The 17,399-nt window shown below is 44.9% G+C and overlaps 1 protein-coding gene across 4 annotated transcripts; it reads right to left on the reverse strand.

Annotated features, from left to right (window-relative positions):
* Positions 1-398: 398 nt before the first annotated feature.
* On the reverse strand, positions 399-15,967 carry sap130b (Sin3A-associated protein b). Of its 4 annotated transcripts, none has more exons than XM_046862328.1 (21): positions 15,840-15,967; positions 15,057-15,169; positions 12,888-13,042; positions 12,641-12,808; positions 12,419-12,545; positions 12,144-12,265; positions 11,421-11,545; positions 11,187-11,331; positions 11,020-11,110; positions 10,731-10,835; positions 10,349-10,493; positions 10,088-10,206; positions 9,634-9,873; positions 9,356-9,530; positions 7,503-7,601; positions 6,929-7,257; positions 6,605-6,826; positions 5,927-6,052; positions 5,740-5,843; positions 3,445-3,558; positions 399-2,695 (listed from the first exon to the last, which is right to left on the reverse strand). In XM_046862328.1, the coding sequence occupies exons 2-21, from the start codon at positions 15,148-15,150 to the stop codon at positions 2,534-2,536; spliced, it is 2,967 nt and encodes a 988-aa protein (XP_046718284.1). In that variant the 5' UTR covers positions 15,151-15,169; positions 15,840-15,967; the 3' UTR covers positions 399-2,533. The 4 variants fall into 4 exon arrangements, with proteins under 4 accessions (XP_046718284.1, XP_046718281.1, XP_046718282.1 ...); XM_046862325.1 differs by having other exon boundaries at positions 9,616-9,873; positions 15,840-15,966; XM_046862326.1 differs by having other exon boundaries at positions 9,616-9,873; positions 15,785-15,920.
* Positions 15,968-17,399: the final 1,432 nt, after the last annotated feature.

Below are 17,399 nucleotides of genomic sequence, written 5' to 3' on the forward strand. Positions count from 1 at the left end.
AGTAAATCTCCCTTGAGAAGATTATACTACAATAGATGCTGAAATGTGAGGGGTGTACTCACTTTTGTGAGATACTGTACATAAGGCGAGAGACCGCCTATAGCTCTTATATAAAACCACCTGCAGATACACTATCTGGGGAAGAGTTACATTCTGAACTATGTGCGTCTGAGTCTGTGGAGTTTGGCGAAGGAGCACATACGGCTGGGAAAATCAGGCGTCCTAATACTTTTGACCCGCGTTCTCAAAACATTCACGACCCGAAAATTTTAAAAAGTGGCAAAAAAACAAAACTGAATGGATTACCGTACGAGGTGCGCCGCCCCTGACATCCTGTGGTGCATGATGGGAAAGTTTGGGGTAATCAGTAATAATGTGCGATCGGAGACAAGGCGATATATTTATTATATACATTTTTTTATATAATTAAAGAGACAAATGGAAAAAAAAAACTACACATCCGACTTAATCTAAAGATACTCGAGTCCAAGGGTGGACAAATCAGAAATCATAGAAGACACTGTCCAGGCTGCTACTGTTCTCAAACAAGGATATTTATACAGTCTGGGTCTGTAAAATATATAAACAAAAGTATGTGCACCCCCCATTACCAAACCCAACCAAGTCTGAAGCTGCACACTGTAGAACTACAGGTTCCTCAACACCTAGGAGACACTATTACTGCTCCAGCACAAGGATACCTGAGCTCCATGTTGATGTGAAAGTTGGATTAGAAGAACTCGAGTGTCCTGACCTCCTCAACCCTCTCAGCACTTGATGAATAATCCTCCTTACCTCCTCCCTGATCTCAATCATGCTCTTAACACTGATTGACAAAGCCACACCCCCAAAAAGAGAAGAAAGAAAAAGAAAAGTGGCGCTTTTGCCAAAACAAAAGGGGGAGGATCATATCAGCATTCATATGTAGGGTTACTGCACACGTGGCACCACGTTTCAGACTCGGGAACATTAGTGCGTGGGTTCACATCCCAGCACCACCACTGTTGGTTACCAGTTATAATAATATGGATAACGGCGTCAGCCAAACACCTTTAATACAAATGTTATGGTTTGGGGGTTGAGGGGATTTTATACGCTTTCTTTCTACTAATGCGCCCAGCTATCCTTGTGTTTACGGAATTTCTAAACATCCTTAATTACAGTATGATACAAGGTGGTATTAAAAAGGTTTTGAAACACGCCACCAGGATGCGCACACAGTTACAGGGAGCACCGACCTTCATAAGTGCGCCAGACATCGTCCTGTGTTCATCGGGAGCCGTGCGACCGGTGCGTGATTGCGTCTGCGATTTCATCACAAGTTAGAACAAAGAGCAAAGTGAAAATCTGTGTGAAACTGGGCAAATACGCCACAGGGAGGTTGCGACTTGATTCGGCAAGTTTACGGCGACGCAGCAACGAGTCGTTCAAGGTGTTCTGAGCAGCACGCCGTGCTTCAAGAGCAGGAGAAGATCACCGGAAGATGGCGAGAAATCAAGAAGACCTTTAACGAGCTCGACCCCCGATAATGTCGAAACTCGTGCATGATGATCGCCGGAGAACAAGCCACAGCATTGCTGCCTTTGTCGTTGTGTCACACGTGATTTGTACATGTGCCGTGTTGCTGCCGTGTTCCTCAGGCTGCTTACCCAGGAGCAGGAGGAACTCCAACCTCGGGTGTGGGTACGATCCTGACACGACAGTCTTCACAGTGGAAGAGTCCAACGTCTCCGCAACCGGAAAAGGTGAGGCAGGTCGCGCATGGAGAATTTGTCCCCAGGGGGCCACTCCGTCAATAGCGAGTTCTAATGCCGGGTCATTTGGCGAAAGCGACCAGAACTGTGGGGATCTAAACTCAAAACCTTTTAATACCACCTCCTATTAACCTCTTTATGAACTTTGGATTTGTCCACCCCTGGATCATTACGGGGGTCCGAAACAATCACCTACGTGTAAACGCTTTTAGCATACAGTTTGGAAGAAGAGATCGACATGTTTCCGTTCAGGCTGTACGATAACTCTGAATAATACATTTTATTTATTAATTAGAAGATAAATAATCGTTTCTTTGTTTAATATGGAACTATCGATAGCATATTATATATGATACGTCATATCATGAAAAAACGTCTTCAAGTATTGTCCTATCAAATCCTATTATAACTATTATATAATCCTATATTATAGAGGGTTTTTTCACCATCTCCAGCACCCTCTAGTGTACATATAGTGTGGAGGAACTGAGACTGTCCCTCGTGTGTGTGTGTGTGTGTGTGTGTGTGTGTGTGTGTGTGTGTGTGTGTGTGTGTGTGTGTGTTCTGTAGTGGAGGTAAGGCTGACGTAAAGACAGTAATGCTAACCACGTCCAGCTCGAGGACAGATGTAGAGAAAGGGAGAGGGAAAAGAGAGAGGGAGAAGCTTCTCCAGGTTTTAATGCGCTCCTCTGCCGGTTTTCTTTTCCTCGGAACTGTTTATTCCGTGCCGGACGTGACGTGACTGAGGTGTGATGGTTGCCGGCTACCGTGTGTGTGTGTCACGCCCTGTCTTTGCGTTTCTGGAGCTTCTGGAGCTTCTTGGTGCTGCTGTTCTTGTTGAGGAGCTTGAGGACTCGCTCTCTGTGGTCCAGCACCTTCATCATGGACTCGCGAGCCTCCGTGATCTGATCCATCACCAGCTTGCAGCGCTGCATGTTACCCTGTGGAGTAACCATCACAAACATCGGTGAAGCTTTCACCAAAAAAAACCAACAACAACAACAACAACAAACAAAACCATTTCCATTGTGTTGGTTCTCTTCAGGTCTTGAAGTTGCACCTTGGTTTCCCAGGAGAATCTTCTCGTCTGGTTAAAAATTCTAATTGCGAGCAGAAATATACCTTCACCGTACACATCAACAGGAACACCTGCTCGTTTGTGCAAATGTTTTGAATCAGCCAATCACATGGCAGCTGAGGACTCTGTATAGATCATGCAGGTAGAGGTCAGGTTAGAGTTCACATTGGTCCATGGTGGATTGGTTTAAGTATCTTAGAAATGTCCTTAGATATGAAGATGGAAATGTCTTGCTGATAAGAGCAGAATCAACAGATTGGTTTGAAGCTTCAAGGATGGAGAAACTCTCATATTTACATTTCACCTCCAAGGTGAGCAGAGAAACATCTCACCAGGAACAAACTATCAGACTTTGAAGTTCCTCTTACTAACTCATATCACGTTCCACTATTATGAGCACAGACTCACCCACACTCGACATATAAAGATTGAAGGGCTCAGGAAAGCCTCAGGTTCTTGTTCTTGGCTGACAGAACCCAATTTTTCTCTGATTCCTCTCATCAGTGAGGCACCTCCCACTCGCAGAACTCACTGTTTTTTGTTTTTCACACCACTCTGTGTAAACTCTGTGTGTGCTGTTTTGGTTACACGGGTCGTAGGTTTCTTGCTCACCTGTATGAGCTCGCTGATGCGGTGCAGACCGTCATCTGCTGATGCTTTCTTCTTAGGGACCAGGCCCTCCTGCAGACTCGTTAAACGGCTGTAGACGTCGTGCTCCAGATTCGACTAGACGTCGTGTAAACACAAAATAGAGCGTAAAAACCTGATTCTAGATAACTATTGTAAAAAAAAAAAAAAAAATCTAATAGTTGCGGTAGGAAGTGGAATCTGCCAGACCTTCACTTCCTCTCCAACAATGACTACACAACACAGCCAACAATCCACTACGTCTCTGTCAAGCTTCTCAACCTTAACAGAAGATGAGATACTGCAAGTCATCCGTTCTTGCAATCCCACCACCTCTCCTCTGGATCCAATCTCTTCAACTACGCTCCAGACCATCACGCAAGATCTCCTGCCCTTCATCTCCACAATCATCAATGGGTCATTAACATCTGGCTATGTACCAACTACCTTCAAGCAAGCAAGGGTCATTCCTATCTTGAACAAACCTGCTCTGGATCCATCAGACATCAACAACTACAGACCTGTATCACTTCTCTCCTTTCTTTCTAAATCTCTGGAACGCACTGTTTTTAACCAACTGTCTGTCTATCTCTCACAGAACAACCTCCATGATCCGAACCAGTCTGGGTTCAAAGCGGCACATTCCACAGAGACGGCCCTTTTGGCTGTTTCTGAGAAACTGCATGCTGCTCGGTCAGCCAAGCTGTCATCTGTACTTATCTTCCTAGACCTTTCAGCAGCATTTGACACAGTCAACCACAAGACACTTTTGTCAACCCTCAAGAGCCTTGGTATCTGCGAAACAGCATGGAAATGGTTTGCTTCCTACCTGGAAGGTCGCTCATACCAGGTAACATGGAGGGGATCCACACCTGCCCCGTGCAGACTCACCACTGGTGTCCCACAAGGCTCTGTACTTGGTCCCCTCCTTTTCTCCCTCTATACCCACTCCATTGGTGAAGTCATATCCTCACATGGGTTTTCTTATCACTGCTATGCAGATGACACTCAACTAAACTTTTCTTTCCCTCCATCAGACACCACAGTTTCCGCTCGGATCTCAGCATGCTTGTCAGATATATCTTTATGGATGAGTGCTCACCAACTAAAACTCAACCCCAGCAAAACAGAACTGTTGATCATTCCAGGTGATTCATCTCCAGGTCAAGATCTCCAAATAACTCTACATGACTCTCTGCTCTCCCCTTCAGCCACTGCTCGTAACCTTGGGGTAACTATGGACAATGAACTTTTTTTTTTTCCACACATCGCTAATGTTGCTCGTTCTTGTCGATTTCTTCTCTATAACATCCGAAGGATTCGACAATTTCTGTCCACACAGGCTGTCCAGATGCTTGTTCAGTCTCTTGTCATTTCAAGACTTGACTACTGCAACTCTCTGATGGCAGGTCTTCCCCTGAACGCTATTCGTCCACTGCAAATGATCCAAAACGCAGCTGCACGACTTGTGTTCAATCCCTTCACTGGCTTCCAGTAGCTGCACGTATCAGATTCAAAACACTGATGCTTGCCTACAAGGCCAAAAATGGACAAGCACTATCTTACCTCGGTGACCTCATCACATCTCGCACTGCACCACGCTGTCTGAGATCCTCTAGCACTGCTCGACTGGTACCTCCTTCTCTCAGAATGAGAGGTAAGTACACTTCAAGGCTCTTCTCTGTTCTGGCACCGAGGTGGTGGAATGAACTCCCCCTAGATGTCCGTACAGCAGAGTCCCTGACTATCTTCAAGCGTCGACTGAAAACCTACCTCTTCCTGAAATACCTAAATTAGCACTTTCCAAGTTTGTAGAATTCGAGTTATATTTATATTAAGTTTATAATCTTGCGTACCAGTGTAGATTTATTCATTACTAGAGACTCAAAGCACTTTTGTGCGTCGCTCTGGATAAGGGCGTCTGCTAAATGCCACAAATGTAAATGTAAATGTAAATGAATCATATAGTCATAATCAAAACACATTAAACTTTTCCTTAATAGTTTTCTGTGGGAGAAAAACACAACGCATAATTAAACAATTTACATTCGTATTCTGGACTTGTTTGGTGAAATTCTGAACGTTCTGATTTCTACCCCTGATAATAATTACCTTTGTATCGTTTCTTCCTGAATGAACAAACAGTTCATTTGGCGCCCATGAGGTATCCATGACAACGCTCTTACCTTAGCTACTATAGGGATAACTATACCAACACGGCTAGATTTATAATTCTTATTAAAGGTAATGTAGTGCATGATGATGGAGGAGATTCCTCACCAGCTGCACCAACTGAGCAGCACACAGATGGATCTTCCATCCCTGAGCTCGACACATGACGCCCTTCTGATTGGCCACATCCTGTAGGCTTCCTTTCTTCTCCTCTGCCAAAAAAAATTAATTTGTTAGGACGCTTATAATCCATCTAGCATCTAGTTACAGGTGTGTGTTAGCGGTGTGCTCTGACCTTTGACCCGGATGTCACTGTATCTCTGGAAGTGATGATAAGCAGCTTTCCAGGGGTTACGGTAATGACGCAGAAGTGTGACGGGAGGACGGATTCGGACGGGGACGTAGCGCACGCCCTCCTCGTCTACACACACACACACACAAATAGTGTCAGATCCTTCAGGTGTAGGAATTTCACTAAAGTGTTTCTCGACCTTCATATGACATTCTGGATGCTCTCGGTTTAGAAGGTATTTCCAAGGTATTTCTTTTATATACTGAAGCATAAAATAGATCAAGAAATAAAAGTAACGTTTAAAGAAACAAGTGTTTATACGCTATACGGACACCCGACCATAAGATTCTACGCTTTCTGAACAGCTCAGATTTTTTGGAGATTTTGTGCGAGATAAATTCAGCCACAAGGTGGCGTGGGTTAGTAAAGTCAGGTACTGATAGGTGAGGAGTGCCGAGGTGCAGTCAGCGTTCACATTCATTTTCATTTCAGAATGGTTGGAGCTCTAAAGCACAAGATCTTCCACACACTTCCAACCCATGAACAGCATTGTCATGCAGGAGCCTACAACATTGTGCTACAATTTAAAGAAAAACACATATTTGGATGGTCAGGTGTCCTGTGACGTCCTGTAACGTCCTGTAACACACGCAGGAGCATGAAAAAAACTTAAGGACTGACCGATGTACTCTTTAGGAGGCGATTTGCGTTTCTCGGGTCGGTGGCTGACTGGTTTGACGGGAGGTTTCTCTTCATCTGTGCTGTTGGTCTCCACCATCTCGCTCTCCTCAGTGGAGATGACGTGCTGCTGCTTCCGGGGCTTTTTCCTGGGTGAAGCTCCGGGTGTGAGCTCTGCAGCCGACACCGAGAGAACAGGAGTGCCGCTAGGAGGCGCTGGAGGCACTTGATGAAGTAAGATACGGGCAGAAGGAAATTATATCATGCACAGGTTTAAAATCCGGATAATGTTTTAGAGTAGAAGAATCATTATTGTAGCCACACTACCTGGCTTGGAGGTGTCCATGGGCGTCGCCTCTTGCTTAATTTCTGGAAGGGCAGAGCTAACCGCACAAGCCGCGGTACTACTGGCTGCTGGGTGAGAAGGCGGCGCCACAACATTGGCCAAAGAAGGGATGGGCGGAGTCACAGCCATAGCAGCAGGGACAGGCTGAGAAGGAGGTGTGACCGAAGCCAGGAGAGAAGATCCGGACTGGGAAGGAATTTGAGAAGGAGGCGGGGCTGCGTTCTGCTCGCCGCTTTGTCCAGACATGACATCCACTGCAGCGGGAAGAGGAGGAGCCAAACCCAAGAGGACCTCAGGTTTGGATTTCACTCTGTAACAGAAGAACCTTCTAGATTTACACAAGATTTGTGTAGCAATTCAGTCCAGTGCACATCAAAGAATTTCACAGGTTTTGCTCATCAAACAAACACAAATGTTCTGAACCAGGGACACCTATAGGGGGCAGCAATGCTCAATGCTACTACTGATATTCTGCAGGGAAAACTAATTCTGCTAATATTTTCACAAAGTAAAATACTTGATATGAAGGATTAGAACAGGGGGTGGGAGCTGTACCCAGATGGTCGTGGCGATCCTGCAGCATTCCTCAGACCTCCGTCCATCCTGGAGGAGTCACTCAACTGAGCCACCATCAGGTTTTTTCTCACAGCAGTTCTTCACAAAAACAAACAAACAAAAACCCACATATATCCATCTCAATGAATGTAGCATGTTCTAGAAAGTGGTAATTAATGTATCATTGTTGGAGCTCTGTAGAAGGTGTATTACAACACAGGATCTTGAAGAAGCAGCAGGTTTACCAGGGCTTCAGTAACGAATATAATAAGTTTTACAATTCCCCACTGAGCTCTAGATAACATGAGGGGGCGAAAAAACTTCACAACACAATCTTGAGATGCTGAAATTATAATACTTATAATCGTTACACTTTTATCAACATTAAAACCATATGACCAAAATATCATAATATATTATTCTGTAAACATACTAAATGTGTGTCGAGAAATTATAATTTTACCTTTTACCTGTTTATTATTAAACTTTAAAACATTTATTTAAAGTTTATTTTATATTTATTTATTATTCAGAACTGAAATAAGGTACTGTGAGGTGGGAGTTTTGTTCTTTGCTGGTGTGTAGTAGTGTGTAGTGCGTATGGTGTGTGTAGTTGTGGTACGTTTGGCTTGTGTAGTTGTGTGTAGTGGTGTGTAGCTGTGGTGCGTATGGCGTGTGTAGTTGTGTGTAGTGGTGTGTAGTTGTGGTGCGTATGGCGTGTAGTTGTGTGTAATGGTGTGTAGTTGTGGTGCGTATGGCTTGTGTAGTTGTGTGTAGCATGTAGCTGTGGTGGGTATGGCTTGTGTAGTTGTGTGTAGTGGTGTGTAGTTGTGGTGTGTATGGCGTGTGTAGTTGTGTGTAGTGGTGTGTAGTTGTGGTGCGTATGGCTTGTGTAGTTGTGTGTAGCATGTAGCTGTGGTGCGTATGGCTTGTGTAGTTGTGTGTAGTGGTGTGAAGTTGTGGTGCGTATGGCTTGTGTAGTTGTGTGTAGCATGTAGCTGTGGTGGGTATGGCGTGTGTAGTGGTGTGTAGCTGTGTATAGTGGTGTGTAATTGTGTGTAGCTGTGGTGTGTATGGCGTGTGTAGTTGTGGTGTATATGGCTTGTTTAGTTGTGTGTAGTGTGTAGTTGTGGTGAGTATGGCTTGTGTAGTTGTGTATAGTGGTGTATAATTGTGTGTAGTGTTGAGTAGTTGTGGTGTGTATGGCGTGTGTAGTGGTGTGTAGCTGTGGTGTGTATGGCATGTTTAGTTGTGTGTAGTTGTGGTGTGTATGGCATGTGTAGTTGTGTGTAGTTGTGGTGAGTATGGCTTGTGTAGTTTTGTGTAGCTGTGTATAGTGGTGTGTAATTGTGTGTAGTGATGTAGTTGTGGTGTGTATATGTGTAGTTGTGTGTAGTTGTGGTGTGTATGGCGGTGTAGTTGTGGTGTGTAGTTGTGTGTAGTTGTGTGTAGTTGTGTGTTGTGTAGTTGTGTGTAGTGGTGTGTAGTTGTGGTGAGTATGGCTTGTAGTTGTGTGTAGTGATGTGTAGTTGTGGTGAGTATGGCTTGTGTAGTTGTGTGTAGTTGTGTATAGTGGTGTGTAATTGTGTGTAGTGATGTAGTTGTGGTGTGTATATGTGTAGTTGTGGTGTGTAGTTGTGTGTTGTGTAGTTGTGTGTAGTGATGTGTAGTTGTGGTGAGTATGGCTTGTGTAGTTGTGTGTAGTTGTGTATAGTGGTGTGTAATTGTGTGTAGTGATGTGTAGTTGTGGTGTGTATGGCGTGTGTAGTTGTGGTGTGTAGTTGTGTGTTGTGTAGTTGTGTGTAGTGGTGTGTAGTTGTGGTGCGTGTACTCGGAGCAGATTTGAGACGCACCCATCACCGGCCGGTTTTTTGCGGAGGATGCTGGGTCGAGGAGACGAGGCGAGTGCCGGCGTCCCGGCCCCGCCCCCCTGTGAGTGCGTCTGTGTTACCGTGGCGACAGGCTGACTGGCGTTGAAGCCGCTGTGGATGGAGTTGGCGACCAGAGCGGAGGCGTCGGTCAGCACCACTGAGGAGACGGAGGAGAAGGAAGGACAGTGAGACCGGTTCTGAACGCGAATCAATAAATCAGGGGTCGTGGTCGAGCTCCTGACCTGAAGTCTTGACCTCACTTTGGTTTTGTTGGGGGTTGATGGGAGCAGCCTGGATGTTCTGCGTGGCGATTGAGGCGTTGGGGTGAAGCCCCTGAGCCGCTATGGTTGCGTTTTGGCCTCCCTGCGCCGCTGCGACCGCCGGCTGCGTGTTCTGCGTGTTGATCTGAGCGATGCGATCCACCGTCATCAGCTGCATGGAGTTCAGATGGACAGCCGAGGCCACGCCCATACCAGGCTGAGCAGCAGAGGGAGCCTGAGCTGTCAGTGTTACACACACACACACACACACACACACACACACACACACACAGACAGAGTGAACCAAGAACGACATGTAAAAGGGTAGCTTTTCCATTACTGCTGGTCCACCAACGAGAACGCTCTTTATGATGTCATAACTTTGCTTGATGTGCGTCATGGCGATATTTTTTTTTCTGTACCTTCCAATAAGGGGCGTGGTCTTGCGTGTTACCTGGATACGGGCGTATGGTGGACACCGAGCTGGTGATGGGTGTGTAGGTGTGTGTCAGCGGATAAGAAGCTGATTGGTAAGTTGGAAGGAAGTACTGAAACTGCATAGGAACAGACTGCCTGTGAAAAGAAACACACACACACACACACACACACACACACACACAGAGAATAAGTACACACACACACACACACACACACACACACACACACACACACACACCCAATGCCAGCACCTGAGACACTCCGTTAGGGTTTGTACCTGGCGTCGCTGCGGTTCTCCATGACAGCGGTAGGATTTGGGGAGGCGCGATGGGCTGAGATGGGGATGAGGTTCCCTCGTTCTCCACTGAACTCAGATGGGATACGAGGAGAGGTGTGTGTGATGGGCTGGGGCACCACCTTCGCTATAATGGAGAAGAAAATGACCACAGCATTATAGTGTATGGGTTGTGGACTCTTCACCACTGGGATGGTGGAGGTGTGTGAAAGTGTATGTAGATGTTCAGGAGGTGGACTCTTATCCATGGGGATGGTGGAGGTGTGTAGAAGTGTGTGTAGATGTTCAGGAGGTGGACTCTTCCCCACAGGGATGGTTTAGGTGTGTGAAAGTGTGTGTAGATGTTCAGGAGGTGGACTCTTACCCACGGGGATGGTGGAGGTGGTCACTGCAGTGGTGTGAGTGGAATGAGAGGCCATGGTCACTGTTACTATGTTGTTGGTAGACACCTGGGACTGGGTCATGGAACCTGAGAGAGAGAGAGAGAGAGAGAGAGAGAGAGAGAGAGAGAGAGAGAGAGAGAGAATATATTTTTAAAATAAAATTTTAAAAATAAAAAAAAATGTAACAGAAAGAAAAAAAAGAAAGAAAGAAAGAAAGAAAGAAAGAAAGAAGTGGTGGATGAGGTGGTTGGAGCTTCAGGTGTTTTGTACCTGTAGTTGTAGTGGATGAAAGTGTATTGGTGGCCAGGATTGGGGCCACGGTTGCCGCGGCGACAGGAGTCACAGTGCTAAAGATCGGTTTCTGCAAGAAACAGTGCAAAATTTTAACAATCACAAAAAGAAATGTAATAAGTCGTTTCGTTTTTTGGATTACAGACCTGTGCCATGGAGTGTGGGAGGGGCTTCTGAGCGCCGATAGCTGGGTGTGATGGAAGTGTGATGCGAGTGGGCGTGTCCCGAGCGTGAGGAGCTCTCTGGATACTCAGGGTCGCAGGAGGAGGGTGGATGGTAATGGCGGAGCGTCTGTTTAAAATAAAAAGGCAGTATTTCAGGCTGGGGCTGAACCCGAGTGCAGGTGTGGGGGTGAAGGTGCGGTGGAGTGCTGCTCTTACCCGTGCACTAACTCTCCAGAGTGAGCCGTCACCGTGCTGATTACAGGAGACTGAGGCCTGGTGGCTGCCACCGGAGCCACGACTGTGGGCAGGACCGCCGTGGACGTGGTGACAATCGGACGCGACTGTTAAACAAACAAGCACAGTGCAGTGTGGGATCATCAGCAGGGCGGAGTCACTAAAACAACCCTGAAAATGATTATTATCTAATAACTGCAGGTCTGACCACTGCAGCGGACCTTCACAAAGTGCTCACATTACTCACAGAAATTCTGCTTTTTATTAAATACGTTTGAGAAAAATACACACACACAAACACGTGATTCGCAGCTGCACTACAGTCAGTTACACTACAATGTAATCAACACCCCACATGTATAACTGTAGCTTCACGCTTTTACTTACCAAGGAATAAAAGTAAAGAAGGAGAAGAGAGAAGGGCAACAAGAAAACGAAAATTAATGAAGTGTGAATGAAGCGGACGTGAGAAAGAAGTGAGAGTGAGAATGAAACGGAAGCAAGTATGAAGCAGGATTTAGAATGAAGGAGGAGTGTGGATGAAGCAGAAGCACACGCGAAACAGAACTGTGAATGAAGCGGAACTGTGAAGGAAGCGGGAGCGCAAATGAGGCAGAAGTGTGAATGAAGTGGACAGATGAATAAAGCAGAAGTGTGAATGAGTATGAGCAGGAGTATGGATGAAGCGGGAGAGTGCATAAGAACCTGAATGGGCTGGTGAATGATGTGTTGCACCGTCGGCGGTCCCACAGTGTTACTCGGTCCGGACGCCGGCCTCAACACAGTCGCCCCCTTTGAACTGGACATTACAGCAGCGGCCGCAGCTCCTACAGTTATCACCAACACACACACACACACAGACAGACACACACACACACACACACACACACACACAAACCCCCCATGAATAAATACTCTTACATACTGAATAAATGTCATAAAGAACACAAAATCGTCTCTGAGATGCTTCTCTTACTGACCTCTGGGTAAATGTGAAGGAAATTGGTGCTGTGGAGCAGCCGAGGAGCCGAACTGCAGTGCCGGAGTCCCGCTACGGATAATCTGCAAATTGGCGGCCATGATGCGATGCAGGTTTCCAGTGTGACCCTGGCCAAAAAAGAAATAAATAAATACCCATGATCCCAAACAGGATATTGAATTACGTACCGTGACTGAATACGGGTTATAGAGGTTTTCTGAACCTGCTGCCCGCTGATGGTGGCCACCGGGATCCCGGAAGCCTGCGGCATGGCGCTCTCCATGGTGACGGTGATGTGAGCGGGGACTTTGTGAGGCAGGGTGAGATGCCCCTGTGCCGGGGCTGGGGCTGGGGCAATTACACGGCTAGGAACAGGAGTCTTCAGAGCAGACTGGAGCAGAGAAAGAGAACAAATTCATGATCGAACGATCCTGTCTTCTGGTGAGGGTACTAAAGTGGAGATGCTGTACCTTGCCAGGTCCCTCTGTGAAGGCGACGGGGAGGTGCTGGGACAGCGACGGAGGAGCGGAGGACGTCGCTCCATACGGTCGTACCACCACCGGCTCCTGCTTATCGTCTCTGAGGGAGGACCCGAGACCCGAGTCACGCCCACCGTCCTCATGACCTGCGTAAATTCAATCACAGACACATATTTATTCAATCTCTATAGAAGACCAATAGGACATTTAAAATATATACATTTTATATACACTTTATACAAATAAATCATTTGATCAAATTTATATGCACACACACACACACACACACACACACACACTAACTACCCGGGAGTACAACTGAAGCGGGAGACTGAACAAGGTGGAAGTGTGAAAGAGTAGGGATGAAGCGGGAGAGTGAATTAGCATGAATGAAGTGAGAGCACAAATGAGTAGGTATGAAGTAGGAAACAAATATGAATGAAGCAGGGGTTCGAATAAAGCAGTATATAAATGAAGCGTTAATCTAAATGAGTAAATATTAAGTGGGAGCATAAATTAAGGGAGACTGTAAACACGAATGAGTATGAATGAAGCAGGAGCGTGAATGAAGAAAAATATAAATGAAGTGAGATATGAAGGAAGAAGTATGGACATATTAAATGTAAAATTCTAATTATAAATAATATTTTACAACCCTAGAGGTAAAAATAAATAAATAAATCACATGTACATAAGTATCACAGTCTTTGCTCAATACTTTGTTGAAGCTCTTTGGCACTAATTACAGTGTCGAGGCTTTTTGAGTTTGATGCACTTTTTTTTTTTGGCAGTTTCTCCCGCTCTTCTTTGCAGAACCTCTCAAGCTCCATCAGGTTGGCTGGGGAGCGTCAGTACACAGCCATTTTTAGATCTCCAGAGATGTTCAGTGGGTTTCAAGTCTGGGCTCTGGCTGGGTCACTCGAGGACGTTCACAGAGTCGTTCTGTAGCCACTCCCTTGTTATCTTGGCTGTGTGCTGAGGGTCGTTGTCCTGTTGGAGGATGAATCGTCGCCCCAGTCTGAGGTCCAGAGATGGAGGTCCAGAGATGTACATAGACATCAAGGACGTCTATGTACATTGCTGCATTCATCTTTCCCTCGATCCTGACGAGTCTCCAAGTTCCTGCTGCTGAAAAACATCCTCACAGCATGATGCTGCCACCACCAAGCTTCACTGTAGGGATGTAATTGGCCTGGTGATGAGCAGTGCCTGATTTCCTCCTGATATGATGTTAGCATCCAGCCCAAAGAGTTCAATCTTTGTTTCTCATGGTCGGAGAGTCCTTCAGGTGCCTTTTGGTAAACTCCAGGTGGGCAGTCATGTGCCTTTTACTGAGAAGTTGCTCCCATCTGGCCACTCTACCATACAGGCCTGCTTGGTGGAGTGCTGTAGAGATGGTTGTTTTTCTAAAAGCTTCTCCTCTCTCCACAGAGAAACGCTGCAGCTCTTTCAGTGACAATTGGGTTCTTGGTCACCTCCCTGACTAAGGACCATCTCCCTGATCGCTCAGTTCGGCTGTGCAGCTCCGCTCTAGGAAGAGTCCTGGTGGTTCCAAACTTCTTCCATTTACAGATGATGGAGGCCACTGTGCTCATTGGGACCTTCAATAGTGCAGAAATGTTTGTCTCCTTCCTCAGATCTGTGCCTCGATACAATCCTGTCTCGGAGGTCTACAGACAATTCCTTGGACTTCATGGCTTGGTTTGTGCTCTGACATGCACTGTTAACTGTGGGACCTTCTATAGACAGGTGTGTGTCTTTCCAAATCATGTCCAATCAACTGACTTTACCACAGGTGGACTCCAATGAGGTTGTAGAAACATCTCAGGGATGATCAGTGAAAACAGGAGGCACCTGAACTCAATTTTGAGTGTCATGGCGACGGTTGTGAAATTTAAAAAATTTGCAAAGATTCCTAACAAACTTCTTTCACGTTGTCATTATGGGGTTTTGTTTGTAGTATTCTCAAGAAAAAAGATGATTTTAATCCATTTTTGGAATAAAACTGTGACATAATATGTGGAAAAAGAGAAGTGCAGTGAAGACTCTCAGGATGCACTGTTTATTATAATGTTTATTATCTAATAATAACTGATGCATTATTGGTGTGTGTGTGTGTGTGTGTGTGTGTGTGTGTGTGTGTGTGTGTGTGTGACCGACCTGTGCTGGTCTGCTTGGTTTGGACCCCCGGTGTGTTTGGGGTGTGTGTGTGTGCAGGGTTCAGTCCTGCTCTCTGGTACTGCTGTGAACTCATCTTCCACCACTCTCACGTCCTGAACGTCACACACACCGACAATAACCATCAATAATCACACAAACCTGCTCATGAGACTCCACCGACACGTACACAAAAACCCCAAAACATTTTATACTCATTATTATTTTGCAGGATCCACAAAACATCTGTATATAATATTAATAAAATAATATAATTTTATTAATTGGTCCATTCACTTTGTCAGAGTGACACTTTACCTATTTCTCTAGAATATAATATTGTGAACGTGTGTTATTTAAAAACTAAATATATATTTGTAATTATTTACAAATATTTGTAACGAGTTGCATATAATATCTGACTGATTATTATTATTATTATTATTATTATTATTATTATTTTACAAAATCTAAAAAAGCTGCACGAACCTGTGACCCTCAAACCACAGGCAATAATAATTCGTATTATTTAATCTGGTTTATATCATTGTTTTTATAGGTTTTAACAGCAAATAAATAATAAACAATATAAAAGAATCAGGCACTTGTGATGCTAATCCATGGAAGTTAGCAAACATGCTAGCATGCCAGATTTCTTCTAGCCTAGAAAGCTAACCGGTGACGTCACATCCCGGGTCACGTGTCGGTTTTAAACGCTTTAAATGTCTCACGTGCAGATGTCCATCAGAACCGGTTGTTTTTTTTCCTCGACACGGTTTTTGGTACCTAAAAGCGGAGGCGAACTCTCTCCGTCCGGTTCTGGGTCCACCGGACCCCCTCCACCTCCTCCACCGGAACTGCCGCTACAGCTGAACCGGCACCTACTTCCGGTTCCAGATTTTATAGTATATAAGTAACTGATGATGATCCCAAATAATAAATTTCCTCTCATAGAGTTGATCTAATAACAGTGAAACTAAAACTGAAATATGAAGGTTATAAGAGATGATATGGAACTCTTAAGAGGCTCTGCATTATGATGTGTTTTTCTTTCTTTTCTTTCTTGTTTCGTGATCACTACTTCATTTTTCATTATATTCGTTATTAGAGCATGTTCTAGAGGCAGCATGGTGGCAGCAGCATGTTCTAGAGGCAGCATGGTGGCAGCAGCATGTTCTAGAGGCAGCATGGTTTGGTTTGGTCCGCTGCCACAAACGCTCATGTTATTATCCATGATGCTGCTCCTAGAACACGCTTTTGTGCCGAATACACCGAAAAATCAAGTGCTGGTCACAATAAAACGATTTTTGTTATGTTGAGTTCACGAGAAAATTAAGTGGTGATAAGGAGAAAATGAGAAAGAAAGAATTAAATGATTATAATGCATGGCCTCCTAGGACTTCCGTAAGATAGAGGTTATAAAATTGTTTATAAGAATGTACACGTTTTTTCCTTATAATTGTAAGTTTGTCTCAGTGGTGACTGAGGTAATAAAAATAAAGTTGGCATGAGGAGGAAACTTTATTCTCCACAGTGAACTCTGTTTAACAGATGTTGAGTTATTTTATGAGTTGCTCAGTAGCTCCTAGTTTTATAACCATAAAGACTGTATAAGACTGTAGAAAGATCATCAGTCATAATCACACACTCCAGTGCTCATGTTAGTTCTCACTCTCCAGTGTTCTGTAGTGTTTAAAGACTATAATCACACTCTTGATGTCACCCAAATGAGGATGAGGTTCTGCTTTTGAGTCTGGTTCCTCTCAAGGTTTCTTCCTCATAACATCTAAGGGAGTTTTTCCTTCACCGCAGTCTCCATGGTGATCATCAGAGATAAACACACACCATTCACCTTCACTTTTAAATTTTGTAAAGCTGCACAATAGAAATAAACTTGACTTGACTATAACACACACACACACACACACACACACACACACACACACACACACACACACACATTATTTTGTGTATTGTGTATTGTCCTGCACTGTCCTGTGTTGTCTTTTTGCACTGTTTGCACACATGCACTTTATGTGGCAAGGATTTTCTTACTAGTCCTTAACCCTGTGTTTTTCTGTTTCTGTGATTGTTGTTTTATGCTGTTGTATGTAGCATCAGGGTTCAGGAGGAACGTTGTTTTATTTCACTGTGTTCTGCGTCAGCTTTATATAGTTAAAATGACAATTAAAGCTTCTTGACTCTTGACCAGGAATTTCCTCTCAGAGGATACGAAACTCAGAGAAATCGTAGTCTGTCTCTCTCACACAGCAGGAAAATGGCAGAGGCCATCTATTTCAGTAGACCAGGATCAAGTTATCTGTGCAGTGTGTCTGGATCTTCTGA

Source organism: Silurus meridionalis, chromosome 12 (genome assembly GCF_014805685.1).
Source record: "Silurus meridionalis isolate SWU-2019-XX chromosome 12, ASM1480568v1, whole genome shotgun sequence".
NCBI classification, from domain to species: Eukaryota; Metazoa; Chordata; class Actinopteri; order Siluriformes; family Siluridae; genus Silurus; species Silurus meridionalis.